The sequence below is a fragment of the Dermacentor albipictus genome, chromosome 3, assembly GCF_038994185.2.
Source record: "Dermacentor albipictus isolate Rhodes 1998 colony chromosome 3, USDA_Dalb.pri_finalv2, whole genome shotgun sequence".
Lineage (NCBI taxonomy): Eukaryota > Metazoa > Arthropoda > Arachnida > Ixodida > Ixodidae > Dermacentor > Dermacentor albipictus.
The window spans coordinates 29,943,909-29,963,924 of NC_091823.1; the positions used below are offsets into that span (position 1 = coordinate 29,943,909).

The following is a 20,016-nucleotide window of genomic DNA, read 5'->3' on the forward strand; positions in this document are numbered from 1 at the left end:
CCAATCCGTGCATATCGTCAGGCGTAACGAATGCCAGTGGTGTCACCGACCCTTTCTCTGACGCCTCCGTTTTTAGCGCTGTCCAGCTCAGACTCGACAGATCAGCTCAACCTGGTCAAGCGAGCGAGCAAGGCAGCCAAGGCCACTGGACTTCTGGACTGAGGGGACCACCCACTGCAGAGCTCCCTACGCTCATGTGCTCTTTTCCATAAAGTTTACTTTCTCTCTCCTTCAACCACAACTTTTGCGACACCTCTGCTGTGTCACGGATCGCGTGCTTCAGAAAGGCGTGATGGCTTCATCCGAGGCAACGCCAAAACAGACGTATAAGGGGAAGAGAAGAATGACGGATGCACACAAGAACGGACACGAAATTACAGCGCGCCTCTAAGCAGAGCTGCAGTTTCTCATATCGCGTGTTGTCGGCCGATGTCACCGGTGCGGAGGAGTTGCGCCTTGCGTCTGATAGGGTGCCCAGGGTGATCGAGAGGCGAAGCAAACGGGTCAATACAACAACGGCGTTCTACATGGATCTGAGTAGACTGGCGACAGTATAGATTTTTCGGCGAGGTCAATCGAAGCTGCTGTGACAGACAAAAGCCTTCTTTTGCTATTACGTTCAATTAAGTAACTAGGACATCAAATATATCGCATAACAATTTATTCTTCACAATTATTATAGCAGTAGGACACCTGATATTACAGATGAATGCCCATTATTAGATCCGTACAGCGCCAATTCTTGATTACATGAGACGCACGTACCTGTTGCTCAGTTGAACGAGAAGAAAGGGGGTTAACCGTGGGGCCCGATTTATATTATTCGTATCACAAGAAGCCAACAAAGAAAGACACCAAGGAAAACACAGGGAAGATTACTTGTACCTACTGATTGAAATAAAGAAATTATAAACTAATGGAATTGAAAGTGGATGAAAAACAACTTGCCGCAAGTGGAGAATGACCCCACGTCTTCGCATTACGCATGTGATTCTCTACCATTTGAACTACCGCGGCGCCGTATTGTCACACACTTTTTGGGGGTATGTATGTTACTACTAGAACTAACCCTGGGAACGTACTACTAGAACTAACCCTGGAAGCAACCGGGACAGTGGAACCGATATGCCTTTCCACTGACCCGCTCACGACTGAGCCTTATGAGCATGCGCAACCGCTTGGCGTCTGAGCGGAAAGGAGCTGAAACAAAAATGGTCTGCTAAAACACTAAAACTGCCTATTATGGAGCTCCGGCTTTGATCTAGCGCCCACTGTGTGCTGAGAAATGTAGACTTCGGAGCCGCTGAACACGAAGTCGAAAGCTTCAGGTTACATTCCGGCCGTGCATTTGTGTCCGCATTTCCTGCTATCACTCGCGAAGAAACCGACTCTAAGCCGGGGCAGGGAGCTTTCATGTGTGCTTTTTTTGATCAATGTTATTACTTCTTTTTCTGTAATGGCGCTCTGCGTTATAAGCCACTCTGCGAGCTCTGCAAAAAACTCGGAGATAGTGCTCCCCGTTTCACGAGGGGCTCCGCTGCGCGGATCAAATAGATTATTCGCAGCGAATCCTCCGTGTTCTCCAATACTCATGAATTTTCCCGACGTGCTACTGTGTCTTTGCTTTATGCATTCTTAATTTGGCCGAGACGCGTTTGCACTCAGGACTACGTATATACGATGCGGCTGTGCAGCACCTACGGAGACGACGGGTTCGGACCAAAGAGCGTGTGCCTTCAGTCACCTATGTTCTTCTTCCCTACGGCGCAAGCGGCAAAATCCCATTAGTTTCTCTAAGCCCGCTAGGGACGGCCTTGCCGGCAACCACTTCACGTAAGTGCGCTTAGAAGAATCAAGAGGCAAGTTTGCTTTCGTTTGAGATAACTCATTCAGAAGTGATGTAATAGTCTTTGATGTCGGTTCTTGGAGCTGACACACACAAATTAAAAAAAGAAAAAGCTTATTGCGGCCAGAGCGTGAAGGAAGGCTTAATGATCATTTGAACAGCTACGAAGATGCCGAGGCGGCTTAAACCCGGCTTTGGGCCGGCGTGAACATCCGAGCTGCGTAAGCAAGTTGCACTCTTCATGAGCCACGTTAAGCTCACTGAGAAGTGCCAAGACTGGGGCCTACTCACCGTACTGGCTTAGTGGCTATGCCGTTTCACCACTAAGCACGAGGTCGCGGGATCAAAAGAATTATATTATGGGGTTTTACGTGCCAAAACCACTTTCTGATTATGAGGCACGCCGTAGTGGAGGACTCCGGAAATTTCGACCAGCTAGAGTTCTTTAAATCGCGGGATCAAATCTCAGCCACAGTGGCCGCATTTAGATGGGGTTAGAACGAAAAAAAAAAACCTTATTTAGTGCAATGAGCGGGCTTGAAAAAACTCCAGATGGTCGAAATTAATCCAGAGACGTGCCTAGGACTCATAGCGTCATTTTGACACGTGGAATCCCAGTACAGAAGTAGAAACTGGGACCTAAATCAAAAAGGTTTTCTTTCGCGAGAAGTGGTTGTTCGCTTTCGTTCGCTTTCGCTAATATCATGTTACTCACAATAGTTGAGTGTCGCCTATTTCCACATATCACTCTGGCATACCAGCTGCGTTGAGAATAAGGAGCCCTGCTGCAGGAACACAGAATTCGTCGTTCAGCGCCGTAAAAGGCTTTGTTGGCTGTTTTTAAGATCGACTGGCTTGTATGATATCCTCCGAGTGCGTGCCACCTCCCTTGTACGCGTGTGTGTTCAGTGAATCTTATAGTTCCAAGATGAAAGAGACACTTTCCTGAAGAATCTGCAAAACAAGGACCTTCCGCATGCGCGCCTGCAACACCTTATATTTTCCGAGGGATCAGTTATAGCCCTCAAAGAATCTTCACGTCTCCTCATTGAATTCTTAAGAGAGACTGGTTTGATGGACATATGGCGAAACCCTTCAGCTGTATAGTGCGAGAGGCTCGGGTGGAGCAATTGCCGGCCTTGATCGCCAGGCTAAACCCGCCTGTTGCTACAATTCACCACCTTCACCACCACCACCACTGTCCCACCTTTCTTTTCTCTTGTCCCCTTTCTCTATTGTAGGGTGGCCAACCGCATGGTTTTCCGGTTAACCTTTCGATTGCCTCTCTTGATAATCTCGCCTTACTACTGGACTCGTTTCCAATTGAGTGCAACTGGGCTTGTATCAAAGGTCTTATTTTCTTGCACTCTGTCCGGAAACACGGAGACAGGAAATCAGTTACAAATGGGTGGTGCGCAAGCTTAAAACTGCTTCTTAATCTGCGCATTAACGCTGCGTGGTTCCTTGCTACGAGTGACCCAACACGGGGATCTTAACGAGCGCACCTTAACCTTACCTTACCATTCAAAATTTACTAGGGCAGCAGCCTCACTACAAAGGTGCGGTTCAAGATGCCTTTAAGTTCTCTTAATTGATGACTTCCACAAAAACTGGTTTGGTAAGTAGTACGTTAAAAAAAGCACCAAGGCTACTGGTCACTGAATAAGTCAAAAGGTAATTTACGTTTCGTAACTCAAGTAAGTTCCTTGTTCGCAGAACATTGTGGTAAAAAAAAAACCGCCTGGATTCCTAATCAGTATGACTTCCGAATCAGGAGCCCGCATAGGTTTGTTGTTCGGAAACCATGCGGTTTTCTTGTCCACAGTCAGCTATAAGCAAGGAATTTGAATGTGTTCTGAAACGCCCAAATAATTTTTTCTTGATCAGGGGCCAGAAGCTTTTGTGTGTGCTTCTTTGTGATTTTTGTTTCCGCTCAAGAGCTTTAAGGATGGCGCATTTTCTATTCTGTGGTCGCTAAAGCATCCTTTCGACAAGTAACTCGACAAAGTGTTTTCCATCTCCTATTCTGCGCCACCTTAAACATTTTATCTTGACTCTTTCGCTCGCAAAAATTCATCAAGGGTGTGACAGATGGAGCGTGTAAAGGACAGGGATCCCACGCCGAGCCCGCTCACCTGCTCTGACTTGGACGTCCCTGCTGACAATGGCACCGACGGGGTTCGAAGCGGCGCACCGGTACACGGTCGCGTGCACGTCCTGCCGGTAATCCTCGGCTCGGAACGGCGGCAGCACCAGCGAGCCGTTCGGGCGCCCGTATCTCAGTCCTCGCACGTCCTCCATCGGCGTGCCGTCGGCCGACGTCCAGGTGACGCGGGGTTCGGGCGAGCCGGTCGCGGAGCACGCCACCGTGGCGCCCGTCGAATTAGAGAAGTCCACGCGCCGAGGAGGCTCGTGCACGAACACCGGGCCCCGACGCTCGTTTTGGTACGAGCCAACTGCGGGAGGAAAAGAAGGGAGGCGACATGTTAGGGGCTTTGAGCGGGGCCACACGCTACCGAAAAAAAGCATGCCGTTCGTGTTAGCACTCACGGGTGCCCGCGGCACTGCTATCGTTGGCGCGCGCACATTCGGAGACTGCGGTATATACGGCGAATGAACCGAGCAGCTGTCGCCTGGACGAGGTGATAATATAGATAAGGGGTCACTCCTTATGAGCATAGCGCCGACTTCTTACCAGTGTGAGACACCACAGAGTCTTTAACCAAGTGCATATTGCACTCGCTATGCTCGCTGTAAGCAACGCTACCTCGGCAATCAGCTTCTGTGTTGTAATATATATACAATATAATGCGAGTTGAAACCGATGGCAACAACGAGACGGTCCAAAGCGTCGTGTTTCGTCTCGCACTCGCCATCATCTGCTCGGACTTTGTGTTTGCGCAGTAAAAAGAAATAAAATACGACGATTACGATGCTCCCTAATGCGAAATTTGGATGCAGCTCTATACGTGTTTCAATTTCATGATATATTGACTGCCGCGGACAACCCGCCTCGTGCGGCACACTGCAAACGAAGCGAAGTGTGGTGCGACTGCCTCGCTAATCGGGAGATCATGAGAAGAAGCGCGTGGGCGACGCGTGGACGCGATTCACAGCAGCCGCCGCAGGCAGATCTCTGCTCATGCAGCGCTTTGTTTCCATATATGGTGTCGGTCGACGCGCTCGCCGCATGCCATTGGTGAACAGACGACGGCGCGCTACTCTGGCGCCAATCTCGTAGCGGTAGTCACCACAGAGCCCGTCTTGCGCGGCACTACGCATTTCATCTACCGCTTTCTCCATAACCTCCTCCTCCGTTTTCCGCCTCATGGTTCCGCGGCACCCTCCTCATTGCGCTCTCTTCGCTATCGCTGTCTTTCACCACCGCTACTCTTCGAGTTCACTCTTTCATTGTTCGCTGTGCTCGTTCACTGGATTATGCCGAGGGACGACGCCGACACGAAACGCAGGAACGGGCGCCTAAGAGCCGCTCTCTAAAAGAGACAGAATTTATCACAATAGTTCTGTTTCAATCTGCAGGCAAATGAACATCAAAGGGCTAAGATAAACGGAAGCACAAGCATACGCATAACTATTCCGAATGTTGGACGCTTTTGTTTTTCTTTGTGTGTTTGTGTATTTAGGAGGAAGTAGGGCGACGGGGTTGGGGAGGCAAGGGGCCGATGATGGCATTACATGCTTCGACTTCGTTAGGCTCGGCATGACGCAAGCTTACCCATCTTTAAGTGCAATTTTGCCTGACTGGGCTACATAAAGAAGTCGTCGTAAAGGCGTCGCGTTACCACAGGCGGGCATTCTTTGCACCCTAAACGCGCCTTCGTCTTGAGAGAACGCCATGGCATGCCGCCTTCGACGCGGCTTTCGTGCCCAAAGATCGTGCATCCGAGGGCGTAGTCGTTCTTAAAGGCGAACGCTCAGTAACGAGGCAAGAAACGGCAAACTTAGTTTTCTTCATTCGCTCCTAATCAAAAGTGGTGGTCGAGTAAACACAATTAGTTTTGCTCTCGCGTTCCGCATCCGAACAGGTTGTATAGCCTGAACACTTGCCATTTTTCATTTCTTTTTCGATTGCCTCTCAGCGTAACTGTTGCTGTGCGTTAATTAATAATTTCTGGGCAGGCAAATTATCGCCACGGGACTGAAGCGCTTTAGGCTTGCTTCAGCACCTCGTGAAAAACGGTGCTGAATACATTGCACGGGGAAAGAAAGCGACGAAGATTCAAGAAAGAGCAGACTGAAAAGAAAATAGCGAAAACGAGTAAAAAGAAATCACTCCAGCCGCGGCCACGCTTGCGGCTGATCGGAGCCCTTTTGAGCCGCCGCGGACCCGTGATTACGGAGGAACCAAACCGCGCCCAAAATTTCGTGTTCGGCCCCAATTAGCGCGCCGCGAGCAACATTGCTGTGTTTCCTTCCTTTACTGCTCTTTTATCTTTCCTACTTTATTTTTCTTTTTGTGTTTGTTTTACAGCACGAGGTGTGCAGAGGGGCCTCACAACTGGCGAGGAGTGGCGTTTGAGCACGGCGAGTCGTACGCGCCGCCAATAGCGACACTGGTGCTGCCGCCATATGCACCCCGCCCTCCAATCGGCTTGCGGTCCGCGGCGAGCGCTCACGTGTTTTGCGTGGCAGCAAGAACGGCCCATTGCTTCCCGCAGCTGCGCCGCTGTATTGCACGGTGTTCGCGCCGTGTCCGGATACCAGCTGTCGCTCGCCGTATATATAGTACCGTGTATACGACAGCATATATGGTCCCTTATTTCTTACCGGGCTATCGCTTCGAGAGTGTGTGGATTGTCTGGATCACTTGCTCGGAAGCAAGGCGACCGAGAGAGCGCAGTCAGCACCCTAAACGAATTTTTAGAAGTGGCAAGAATTTCAGAGAAGTACTAGAGCGTATTTATTACGTTCTGTGGTTATCCGCTGCAGTTTAATGTTCCTTTTCTTTCGTAATACCCTTGATATTGACTGCGTTACAACCTGTGGCGTAAGCTTGTATGGTACATCTTATGGTAGACTGCGCTCCCTCGAAATACAAGTGAACTACAAGTGACTGTTCTATATTATTAAACGACATTACTTCCTGTGCGAGCTTTGTGTCGGGACCTATTATAGGCCAACCTGAACAGTATGCGAACTCCGCGTTAGCGCTTTCGGAGCTGGATTTATCTTTTATGTTGATATTGTATCTCTTTTTCTGTGCCTACGTTTCAGCCGGCCTGTCTATGTAACATACGGTCTCTGTCTTTTTTACTCAATTGTTTGTTTAGCCGACCGATTTACTATAGTTACTCTTTGCCTGAGAGATAAAGGGTAGCGCGTATCACCCACGATGCCAACCTCTCGTGCTCACACACTAAATAAAAAGAAAAGGACGAAATACGGCAACGAGCGCCGTAAGAGAAAATGCCTTTATATTTTAATACGACAGCATTATATGCCCCATTACGCGAAAATCCGTCGGCGTAGTCTATAGGTGGCCGAAGGTTCTTGCCAAAAATGGTCGACGGCGCAAACAGTAAAAACACATCACAAAATGCTCAGATTGACGTCAAATTTCTCAGTGACGTTCCTGTAAACATAGTAAATTAACGGCTTTGAAAAAAAAATTCCGTAAATTTCGGTCTGGGCGGGAATCGAACCCGACCCTCCTGGGTGCGAGACAAGCACGCTTCCTCGTCAAGACGCAACGGCGGCTCCATGGCTCCATGGCTCCAATGTTGTGCCTAGTGCCTGCGTCATTGCGCAAGTGATGGCGCAGCCAGTAGGCGGGAGGTGGCGCCACGTCATGAGTGTATAAAACGAGAGCATAAAACAACAAGCATTAATGTCCAATTGAACGGTGCTGGGGGGTCCTTCGAGTAACGAACTCCTGGCGGGCAAGCGACCGCGTTTTGACGCTTGGCGCGTTTTGATTAGGCTTTACTGAGGCGCAGTTATAACGCATCGGAGAGCTTGCGCGGGCAAGGAAGGCAAGAAAAAAAAAAGAGACAAAAAACACTTCCTCAAAAGGAGTATAATGCTTTCGCATTTCCACACGTAATCAGTCTTAAGTGTCTCTGCCTATTTTTCTTTCGTTCGTCTGTTCGTTTTGTTCAGTGCTATCCGGAAGTATGATAATCTCCTGCAGCCGGGTCTCGGTACACAGGGAGCATTTCAGAGAGCACGGGACGCTAACTTGGCGCGTGGCTTTAGTTTTTCGGTATGGTGCGCGGGTCGGCTAACGGGCAGTGACTCATCCCGTTAAACTGGCTCTCCAAGCGGTCGCGCCAAGCATCCCGCCCTCCCGGGCATTTCCAGTTAGTGTCGTCCGGTCCGGAAGAAGGTCGTGGAAAGCTTTAGCGAGAGGCTGTTTGACGGTCCACTTTCCCGCTTCGGCCATCAAGCTTCGCGTGCTTGTGTGCACACGCGCGCGTGTGGGTGTGCGCGGGGGAGGGAAGCAGGAGGAGGAGGAGTACGAAAAAAATGGCTGTGGCTTAGCTAAGGTTAAGCCCAGGATGCGAAGCATACTAGCCTTTATTTTAGTTGTTGAACCACTGTTTAGCCTGGTGAACTGCTGTTGCTTGGCTATATTCGGTTCGGCTAGACGAAGAAACAACTCATGCAGGCGAGCGCACGAGCTGAGACTCGGCTATGTAGCTACGCGGCCGCAAGCGAGCGCACGAGTTGAGCCTCCGCTTTTGCAGCTGTTATGACGTCATATGGTAGCTACGCGGCCGCGCGCGGCGCAGCAAGGAGGAGCGTGGTTGTGCGGCTAGTATGCTTCGCATAAAAGGGTTCCGACGTGACCACTTCCCCGAGGATCTCTACCTCGACCCACGGAAACGTTCCTCCGCATTCTTCATGGAACCGCCGCGTGAGAGGAACCCGAAAATTTCGGTTGTCCGAAAAATCGTTAGCCCCTGCAGGGCGCCATTTTAAGACGAGAGAACATGTGGAAAGCACGTGTTACCAGTGTAGCGATGATAGCCACTCGACAAGTGTGGGCTGGCATGCACGATCCTTATAGGGAATAAACGCAGTGCAGCCAGGCTTCCGCGGTGATCGAGGAAAGCAGTTTTATTTGCTGCTCAGACGTATGATCGCGCACATTATAACCTCAGTTTGGCTTAAGCGTTGCCGACATCTGGTGATGAAGTCAAACATCTATCGGCGGCACCGCTGATCAGCTTTATTGAGCGCTGAGAGGAAGCCTAATTCTGCAGTTAACGCATTTTATTGTTTCAAGAGCGCCTAAAAGAAATAAGATAAAGAGAGAGCGAGAGAGAGAGAGAGAGAGAGAGAGAGAGAGAGAGAGAGAGGGGATAGCAATGCTAGTCTCCTGCGGCATCCAATCGATGGGGACATTATAGTAAGCTTAGCGTTGTTCGCTGGTTAAGTAATGTTATCTCCGGTTGGTCGTTCTAAGGCTCTGCCTCGGAGTAGCTAGAGCTGGAGCCGTTCTCCCGCCGAGCCGGAGGCAGAGCGCCTCAGCCGAAAACGCATATAGCGGTGGAAATGGATCCATGGGCAACTTCCGCAATTACGCGACAGCAGCTCAGACCCGAGAAAAATGGCGACTTCCGCTTTGGCCGCTCAACAAACGGAAGTGGCGGGCGTCACGTGATCGGAGCCCGGCGAGATAAATCGGAGCGGCTCCGAATGCCCCCGACCGGAACCGATCAGACGGATTGAAGCAGCCGAACACGTTTCGAGCGCTTCGTTTCAACGAGCCGAATGTGGAATGGCGTGTCAGAGCGTTCCAGAGCGCTCGCTAAGGAATAGCTGAATATACCACAAGTGTGGTGAATAAAGAAGTGGCAAACGGTAAAGGCCGCTAGCATTATTCGGAACCTAATCGAAATGTCTTTATTTCGCGTGCTGCAAGGCGGACAAACGGAATCAAAACATGAGTATGCCATGATCGACTTTGTCGCTTATCCGTGTAAACATGATTGAGCGCAAGAAATGCCGAGATGACAAAGCAAAGAGCCATAAGAAGAAATTTCCCGCCGAACGGCGGTGATCTATTGTTGCCGTTGCTCCAGTTCATGAGGCCTCGCTGGAGATGGTTAGAACCGTGTCGCCGGCAAGTTCTTGCAGGTATTTGAGTGCCGCACCAAACAATAACTGTTTTTAGATACGCAATAAAGCTTTGGCCGCTGCACACGCGCGACGGGTGTAGTCTATTTCGCTGCGAAAACGTGAATCAAAGAGAGAAGCACACGAGTAACGAAGCAGGAAACTACAGCGGACGACTGCCTCCTTTGTCTAGTGCAGTTAGGAAGGCCGCCATCATGTGGCGTGTCCGTCTGTGTGCGCTAGGCGTATGCAGCAACCGGATCTTGCACGAAGGCGATAACACGATAAGAGCGATGATTCCCTGAAATAGATCACCGGCCAAAAGTATAGGAAGGAACGCGCGGCAATATGCAGCCCATTACATCACGGCGTTTCACTCGACTATGCGCCTTACAAGAGTCAAATCCCCAGGAAATAAATTATATGTCGTAGCATCGATACGCAGCACAGCGAAGGCAATTCGAGAGCCAACGCAATGATGTTATTACTCATTTAACGCGTAACTCAAGGCATGACGCTATTTTTTTTCTTGAAGCGAGAAAAGTTGCCTTGTTGGCATTTTTTTTATCCATACGAAACTCGAAAATGAAACAGCGAAAAAAAAAGAAAAAAAAATCGCTGCTCAGCGCTTTCTGACGAAGCACCAAACATTTCGGGACGTTTATTTTTTTTTCTTCGTTTTTTATTTCGAGGAAGTGGGACGGCGACGCAAGCGCTACGTTCGTTTGTGCAAGAATGTTTCCTCTTTTTTTTTCTTTCGTGAAACAAATCACTCTCCTCTGCTCGCCTACATCGGCGCATCATAAGTGTAGAGGTTATTACTCTCCGGGGAAATGCCGGAATCAAAACTAATTGAGTTCTCAGAGAAGAATGGGCGCGAGGCCAAAGCGTTTCGTAAGTTTAAAAATTGGCCCTGACAGGTTTCCAGTTATCAATAGAGAGGAACAGCACCACGTTGAAGATATATTTTTTTCTTTCTTCTGTATTCTGTATGTAGGGAGAAATCCACGGTTTTGAAAGTGAGGTTTCATTTAAAAAAAGAAGCGAGCCTAGCAGAAGCTAGAAGAAGAAGAAGAAGAAGAAGAAGAAGAAGAAGAAGAAGAAGAAAAGACGTGCTGATTTTGCAGGAAAAAAAAAGCGTAATTTTCGTAGATTGAACTAAATGCGTCGAAGTGCGTTGTGTTTTTATTCATTACTTCGGTCTTAAGTTCCAAAGCTTAATCTATAGACTGAAATTAGTGAGACCTTATGGTTGAATTAGTGGTAGAGCAACAATATATATATACGACAGGAACGTGAAAAATTCACCATTTATTTTAATATTTAGCTTTATAGGGAACCAGAAACTTCTTGTGATGCTATACCCGGCGACGGGGAGCTCAGTGCTATTGTCACGCAGTAATCTGTGTCATGTTTCTACTCCCTTCACAATTGCTTCGGTGAGGTTATTAGCCCCAGACTACTATTTAGGTTTTCTTTACTCCTACTTTCGTCTTTGTAGTGCATGAAAGACCTGTCTGCTTCGCATTACTCTGCTTTCGATCGCTTCCTGATAGGTATCCGACTGCGTAGTGGAGCACGTAAGTCAAACGGCGTTTGCATCTGATGTATTTGTTTAATACACGCGCGATACAAAGCCGAGAACGCCGGTCGTTTGGAGCCGTTTTCAGTTTCCGCCTTTCCAAAGCTACTTCTGGCCCGCAATCAATAACGTTCGCTCATCGTTCCACATAAAACGCTCTGTTTTCGATTTGAGCTCCCTGTTTTATAGATTTCTTTCTCAAATTGCTTCATTCTTTGTTTCGTGTTATTTTTAGTTTGCGGTTTCAGTCTGATCTTTTTTTTTCGACGAAACGGCGCTTTGTTTTTCATTTCCACCTTTTGTTCCCTCCATCCATTCTCGTGATCGTGCCTTTGTGTTCTGAAAAGAAAAATGAAGCCTTTTTCGGTATCAATTTTTAGTAGCGTCGGTGGATAGCGTAGCTTCCGGATTTCGGATCACCCAGCACGGCGCTATTACAGTGTACTGTAGCGCTATCCCGCGACCATTCGGCTTAGGAGTGGGGAGGGGACCGGTGGGGCTTCGGGAGTTGGGATGCACCGCGTTTTACGCTGTATAAGCCGTGCTGCTAACAGTACCTAGCTGCTGTACACCGCTTGCTAGGCTTGCTCCAGCATTGCGAAAATGTGGTGTTTTGTACCACTAACAACATCTTGATAGTACTCTAATATGAATGACAAAAGTACTCCGCCGCGGAGACGTGGTTTTGTCGTGACTGCTACTGCTAACATATCCAGAGGAAGCACGTGTGCGCACGGTTTTCTTTCTTTGTGCCATTTGTGCAGAGATCTTACTCTTGTATATACTTCACTGTAAAAGGGGAGAGTGGCAGTGCTTGGATGCTGATAATTTTTTTTTTTTTATGTTGAAGCAGGTAACATAGTGCTGCTTTCAGTGACATTGAAATTGTTGTTTTCAGGCAAATCAATGGGGAAACTACGGGCTGCTCAAGATTTTCAAGAAACCGACCCGAAGTCGCACCTGATAGCTTCGCAGGAAAGCAACATGTTTTGCTCCCTGCTTTTCTAATGTGCTTTTCGATGGGACTCTGCATAATGAGCTCATGCGGTTCGCAGAAATGCTGCAAGCACCCTGAATATAGATTGGAATCCCGTGGATCCCTGCAGCTAATGCTTTTGCAAATATAGCAACGCTAACGGATTCTCTGGACAACAGTTACGCCATGACACGTTCTCTGCTTTTGGTCCATTCGCACAATGAACATCAGCTCAAATACAGCGAGATTCGCGGACTGGAAGCAATACTGCTGGGTATAGTTACCAGAGCCAAGTTCTAGACCACGTCATGTGTTTGCAAGAGTCTCAAATGTAAATAGTTTCATTGATGCGAGAAACGTTTGAATGGGAAAGTTGTGATCCACGCAACTGTAGCACGGGCCTACGGTTGAGTGGATCATAATTTTCTTTTCTACGGACATTCCTCCACTTTGCGGACTTTCGCAGAAATGACTCGCCAGAAACATTTGGAAATGATGGAAATCTTTTCTACAGCTCCATTCATCCGCGTCAGCGCTTATCTGCGTTACAGCAAATTTTTTTTTTCCGCGACCCAGCTTTTTAGCTATCAACATGTTGCTCGCGAAGCTTCGTAACTGTGTTGAGAATTCGTTGCGCCGGCGCTCCTGGCACGCCGATGCAGCTTAGCGTCGTTCCCCCAAAGCACGGCTGCCATCAACCGGCACAGCACGCAGTCTGGGGGAGGCGGGGGACGACGCAGCCTAAGCTATCGAACCGTGTGAGAGCTGGCCAGCCGTCGTTGTGGCTGATGGGGAGCCGCGGTGGCGTGGGGGAGCCGCGGGGGAAGGACGCCGCACTTGGGGTCAGACAGGCAGGAACGTGGGGCTTTGGCTGGCAGCAGGAGAGGGAACGGCGAGGGCAGAGTTGTAAAGGAGGCAGACAATCACTTTGTCCCGCGCGCTACGGAGGGGAGCGCGCCGGGAGCACAAGTCGGGAGAGCAGGACTGCTGCACTACCACCGCTTCTCTCACTTTTCCATTCCTACTAACCGCTTTTCTTCTTGTGTCTTTTTTTGTGTTGGTGCTTTCTTTTTTCTCTTTTCTTTTTCTTTTGCAACAGGACTGCGACGTCGGGGTCAGGCCTCCTGGAAATTAGCTTAGGAGCGCTTGCGCTCACACGCGCTTCGCGGTGAGAGTGAAAGCGAAGTGAATCTTGCCATGGAGGCACGCGGCAGTGCAACGGCCGGGTCCGTAGGACAGAGATGCGAGGATGAGCACGAGAAAGAGGAAGAGGAGAACCGGACACACACGCGAGGTAAAGAGAGAGCGTAATCGGGGAGAGCCCGCACGGGCGGTGTAGTATAGCAGGCACGCGGTGCGAGGAAATGACTGCGTGACTCACAAAGTCGGCTGAGTAAACGAGATATACGCGCCGAGCGCTTTTCTGGACGCGCACGGCAAGCAACCTTGGCAGCCGCCCCCGGGTGGGGGATATTATGGAAGATCGCCTTCCTCGGGAGGTGCGCTCACGCTCGCGTGATCGTACACGCTCGCTCGCGAAATCACTCGTAAGGCTGCTGCGACAGACTTACGTATATCCGTTGCAGTGAACACGCGCTCACCGAGATTGGACGGAGCGCGCACGCGAGTTCTCCGAGCGAGTTATTGAAAAAAACGCGAGAACTCTCGCCGCGTTCCCGCAGCCCGCTTGTTGACACGCGGGTTTTACGTGCGGCGAGAGGGTTCTAATTGGAAGTGGCGACGCAAGCGTCTGGATCTAGGCGGGCACCGTGCTTTGTGCGGCAATAAGCGGCCTTCAATATACACAGTGTGCGAGCGTCCCTCTCGTTTCGCGATACGGAGGGGATAGAGGAAGCGCGCTGCTCACACGTTACGTAGTCGAGCGGGTACCTTTACCGCTTAAGGCCCACTCCGCTGTAGTTGTGAACGTTGCTGTTTTTTAGTGGTTCGATGTGGAGAGGTAGAGGTGCGGTGTACAATGGCAGCTACGGTTAGCCACAGTCAACCACAAAAACCTTACGGAAAACGAGATCTGAGAAAAAGCCGAACATCTGCGCAGCCTCGCAACAGAGCCTAGTATCGGGGGCGAGCTCCAGCACTGGAACAGCAGGCGCCACCGTCGGCGTGACGTGACATGAGGGATCACGTGGACACAGTGGCCGTGTCGGCTGCTTCGGAAGCGCCAAAGCGATCTGAAAACGAAAGTTTAAAGTCCCACCTGCACTGCGGTTCTGATTAAGTGTTGAGGCTTTCCCGTCTTGGGGTGGGGGGGGGGGGGGGTGTGTAGGAGTGGGAGGCGTGCAGCATGGTAGGCTACTGCTTGGTGCCGCGCAGTGCCGGACGTACGCAACGGAGCCCGGTGTCAGCTTTATTCACACGTAGCCGCAGGACAAGAAGCTGAGTGGAGCTTGGCTCGCGAAACTTAGGATCGGTAAACAGCCATCAGCTACAGCTCGGGTATGCAGCAAGCACAGACGCGAAGAATATTTCTGCTGCGGCGCCGGGACTGCGATGTTCGGTGAGTAGCAGAAAACGCACACGGAGACGTTCGCCCGCGCTCGCTGCCCGGATAATGTCACGACGGTTTGGCCTATGAACTTGTTGATGCTAGACACTGCGCAAGTTTACTGGAATGGAACGGGACTAGTAAGAAGTGCATTAAACAAAAGCATGGCATATGGTCATGTTTGTGTTATGAATTAACTCATAGGATACGAAAAAGAAGCAGCGCGATATCGCCCACTGTGTGCATACAGTGCGACGCAGCTTCAGAAATAATATTGGAACGTCCAAGAATTTAGAAGAAAAAAGAATATTGAATCGTCGCGACGGTACATCACAGTCGCCGTAGGCGCCGAAGTCCCTCGTTAAAAGGAAATTGTTTCTGAAAAGCTCTGATAACGTCCACGCAACAGCGGTTGCTTGTGGACTGTCAAATGCTCATATTCTGCGACCTAAACCTCACGGCACGGTGCGAAAACGCTCTCAGTGAAAGCGAAACATTGTACGCAGACATGCATGCAGACGCGCAGTCGGTCACCGCGAACCCGTGCGATCGCTGCATACATTGAGGCTGCGTTCTGTTATGCGCCATTTGATTCTACAAACCGGCCACTATATAGAAACATATTTCACGTAGTTTGCGCTCAGCGATTGCCGACCTTTTACGCGAGCCGGTTCGGGAGACTCCATCGCGGCGTTCGCGCGCAGTGGCTTTCGCTGTACGTATTCGGTAAAGAGGTGGCGCCTGTAAACGATTCTGTGCTTTCAGTTTGCCCAAGATTATTATTTCAACAGTAATAAAGTTCCCTCGTTTTGAGAGTACTTACAGAAATGTACAGGAGCGAAGGCTGCCGCGTGGTGTTTTTATTAAGCGCCGTAAGCGAAACCTATGAGGAGCACGCCGTGTGATCCCTCATACTACGCAAGGGCGGCGCTTCCGACAGATGGCGACTCCGCAAGTCCTCGCCCCCAATTCGCATTTACAGCCTCTACTAGCATATGTGAACAACATTGCGATGTTCAGTTTTACTGACTACTGTTACAGGCTGCTCAGAAATGGAACGTTTTCTGAGATCCCGTGGTCCGTAAACTTTTGTGGTTGGCTGCACATTGCTATACTTCTTACGCTAACACACGCATGGAATGAGACACATTAGTGGCTTTCTATCATTTGCAGTTGCCTAACTCGTCTCCGTCCTCCCGTTTCTTTCCTTCTTTCTTTCTTTCTTTCCTTCTTTCTTTCTTTCTTTCTTTCTTTCTTTCTTTCTTTCTTTGCTCTAGTTGTTGAGGGGTCGCTTCCGTTATGTTTTCACTCTAGATATCTTGGAAGTACGGTGCGTGTCAGCAACTTCACTTCTTGGTGGTCTACACTAAAAAGCAAAAGCAAAAGCAAACAATAATAATAATAAAGAAGAAGAAGAGGAGGAACAGGAGGCAGAGGTAAGACGCAAGCAACAACAAAGTGTTCAATGACATTGCAGCGTGTTTTTCAAAGCAACTATCAGTACTTTACTATCACGTGGATAAGTAACGCGTAGTGCAGTTGCACATTCAACTGCAAAAGTTCACTGCGGGCCCAACATCAGTTCGCTCAAATCAATGCTAGCAAAATTGGGCATCCAAGCACGGATACAAAAATTTTCCTTTCTGTGTGTTGATAATTGTTTACATGGTACAATAGATATAATTCAGAACTTGCCTTCGCGTCATTACGAGGTTTTCTTAAGTAAGACATCAAGTAAGTAACGCCCAGCCATTGCAGTTGCGAAACGAGCGATGCCAACTGACCGTACAACGAGACGTCAGTTCGTATAGAAAGTTCACAACCTTTACAGTGGCATTTTAATCTTCTCCATATTTTAGGCTGGAACGAAGTTCCCATGTAGGAACTGCTTTAGAGTAATTTCGTGGAAAAGTTATTGCACCATGAGCAATGACGTAACGAAGCGTACCAAGCAAAAAAAAAAATAATAATAAAAGAGAAATGGAAGAAATAAGACGTGAATGTCTGAAAGTTCTGTAGAGAATCCTCTTTTTTTTCTAAAATACAGAAAGCTACTTTACTTAACTGATTTGACGACACAAGGCAAACTCCCGAACTGTGCAACGTACCCGCGAAATGTTTAGCACACGGTGCAGACAATGAAGAAATAAAAAGAAAAGAAGAGGAAAAGGAAAAAAAAAACATTGATGGGTCGTGCGCTGAAAAGTTTGATGAAAATAAATGATGACTTTTAAGGTCTGAAAAGTGAAAACGGAAGTTATAAGGGCGCGTCATCGACAGGAGATCGTTTGTAACCACGTCTGAAGCTTTTGCTTTTGCGTTTACTCCTACATGAGGTAGATGGCACTTGCGTGCTTTTTCGTGCGTATGTGTGAAAAAGAGTAATTTAATACATTCCATACGCGATTCAGCTGAGCCAACCGAAGTGTTGTCATTATTATTATCACGTTTTGCCTGCGTACACGTAACGGTGGTTAGGCACTAACTCAGCCAGACTCTTGTACCAAACATAGCTTTACGATATTTTTTTGTATGATAACGGTGCTGTAGCTTCTCAGAATAATGACATTGTCTTGCTTTTTTAATTTTTGTGAAACGTGACGGGATTTCTTAATGCTTGAACTGGCAAAATAAAGATTAAAGTGCGAATTTCATTTATTTATTTCTGTTTTTTCTTGCTTTCTTTGTCTTAGATGTGCATAAAAATCGAGTTTGAGAACAGTTGTAAGCGAAACAAGGAACTTATAGGGTGTCACAACTTTCATGAGAATACAGTTGGATGTTTTAGTTACGTTAAATAATATGAAAATATATTACGCTGAGAACTGACTAAACGCAGGGGTGAGGGGGGAGGGGGTGAGGATTTTCAACATTTCACGTAACGCATTCTCTCTGTAAAGTTTAGATATTGCAAATTACAATTAAATGGATGGCCAAGCATTTCCATGTCCAACCTTGCGCTCAAGGGAAACTAGATGTTCAAATGCAACTCTTGATGTTAAGACATTCGTGTATGTGCCTATTTTTCTAGGCTGCACATTGTAATAATACCAATAACCTACCATATTATGTTTGGCAATAATCAGTGCGATAATAACACTTAGAGAATATTCTTAATTGGATTCAGAAATGAAGACGAAAAACTAGATGATGCATCGGTTGTCGGCCTATCTATAACGATGACGTTATGCTCAGTAGTCCAGAAATACGCTCGCGAACCTAAGACCTGACATGCTGTAATCATGTGCTTCCAGCAGTTTTGCGGATAGCATTTTTCTAATAAATGAGGCAATCAACGATGAACAAAAAAATAACAGCAGTGATTCCCTCAGCTCTGAACTCATTCACAGCGACAGTAGCATTGTTTCATTGTGGACGCCGCTATCCTGCCTACATGTTTGCGTGTTCCTCAGATAATTTTCACCCGCTAGGACGGAATGGCCAGGAAACCAGCGCTTATAGGGTGGCTAAGGAAAAACGGTGGGGGACAAGGTGAGGGGCAGGTTCACTTTGTCCCTTCCGCCTTTATACTTCTATTTTGGACTACGTGGCCGTGAACATTATGGTCTGATATTGTTCAGTATGCACTGTCTAGCCGAACAACACGCACTATTGTGTGAACGTATTCTCGGGAAACTTGCTACAGCGACGAAGGCACGCGACGAAAATCGTCCGTTTCATGCGTCACATTCGCATCACGGCGCAATGTTCGGACCTGTCCGCGCTTCCACGGCTACAGAGAGCGAGTAGCGGCGTTCACATGGACGCGACAAGCGGCGCTTCGCGTCGCATCGCATTTCTAGCCTATCGGATTCATGTAAACGGCTGTACTGTGTGACGTAAGATTGGACGGTGACACTGCGTAGCACTAGCAATGCCTTCGCAGACTGCGTGACATTGCCCACAGAAACAGTTAAGTGTGTATCGTATGTACGTGTGTGTGTGTTTCTTTTTCTTTACCCTCTTGTCTCTCTTTCACCTATCGCATCCCTTCGCCCCTCCCCCAGTACAGGGTCGCCAACCGGAGATAATATCTGGTTAACCTCCCTGTCTTCCCCTATCTATCTATCTATCTATCTATCTATCTATCTATCTATCTATCTATCTATCTATCTATCTATCTATCTATCTATCTATCTATCTATCTATCTATCTATCTATCTATCTATCTATCTATCTATCTATCTATCTATCTATCTATCTATCTATCTATCTATCTATCTATCTATCTATCTATCTATCTATCTATCTATCTATCTATCTATCTATCTATCTATCTATCTATCTATCTATCTATCTATCTATCTATCTATCTATCTATCTATCTATCTATCTATCTATCTATCTATCTATCTATCTATCTATCTATCTATCTATCTATCTATCTATCTATCTATCTATCTATCTATCTATCTATCTATCTATCTATCTATCTATCTATCTATCTATCTATCTATCTATCTATCTATCTATCTATCTATCTATCTATCTATCTATCTATCTATCTATCTATCTATCTATCTATCTATCTATCTATCTATCTATCTATCTATCTATCTATCTATCTATCTATCTATCTATCTATCTATCTATCTATCTATCTATCTATCTATCTATCTATCTATCTATCTATCTATCTATCTATCTATCTATCTATCTATCTATCTATCTATCTATCTATCTATCTAATCTATTCTATCTGTACTGCGTTAGGAAAGTAAATCGCGCTACAGTAGAGCAGTAGAGGACAGTTCGAGACGGAGCAAGTGGCCTCGCTGGGCCACCGAAATGCCCGAACTGCATGGAATATCCGTCCCTAGAGCATTGTCTATGGCATTGCCCTCACACTCAACCCAAACTGCAGTCAGCCCTCTCCAACATTCCCACTAACATTAAGCCACGGTCATGGACGGACTGGCTCACTCCAGCACCCCATGCAACTAACATTCTCCTGCCGGTGCTTATCCAGCACGTCACAGACGTGTTGGGTGAGGACTGGTAGCTGACCGACCAGGGTTGAGCGC

At 47.9% G+C, this 20,016-nt stretch overlaps 1 protein-coding gene across 2 annotated transcripts in view; it reads right to left on the bottom strand.

The window, feature by feature from the left end:
- LOC135909687 (cell adhesion molecule Dscam1-like) overlaps window positions 1–20,016 on the bottom strand; it is a 301,290-nt gene that overhangs the window by 228,937 nt on the left and 52,337 nt on the right. For both annotated transcript variants that reach the window (XM_065441717.2, XM_065441716.2), the window contains exon 2: window positions 3,982–4,302. In XM_065441717.2, the coding sequence (XP_065297789.1) occupies window positions 3,982–4,302 (321 nt within the window). The remainder of the gene's footprint in view (window positions 1–3,981; window positions 4,303–20,016) is intronic.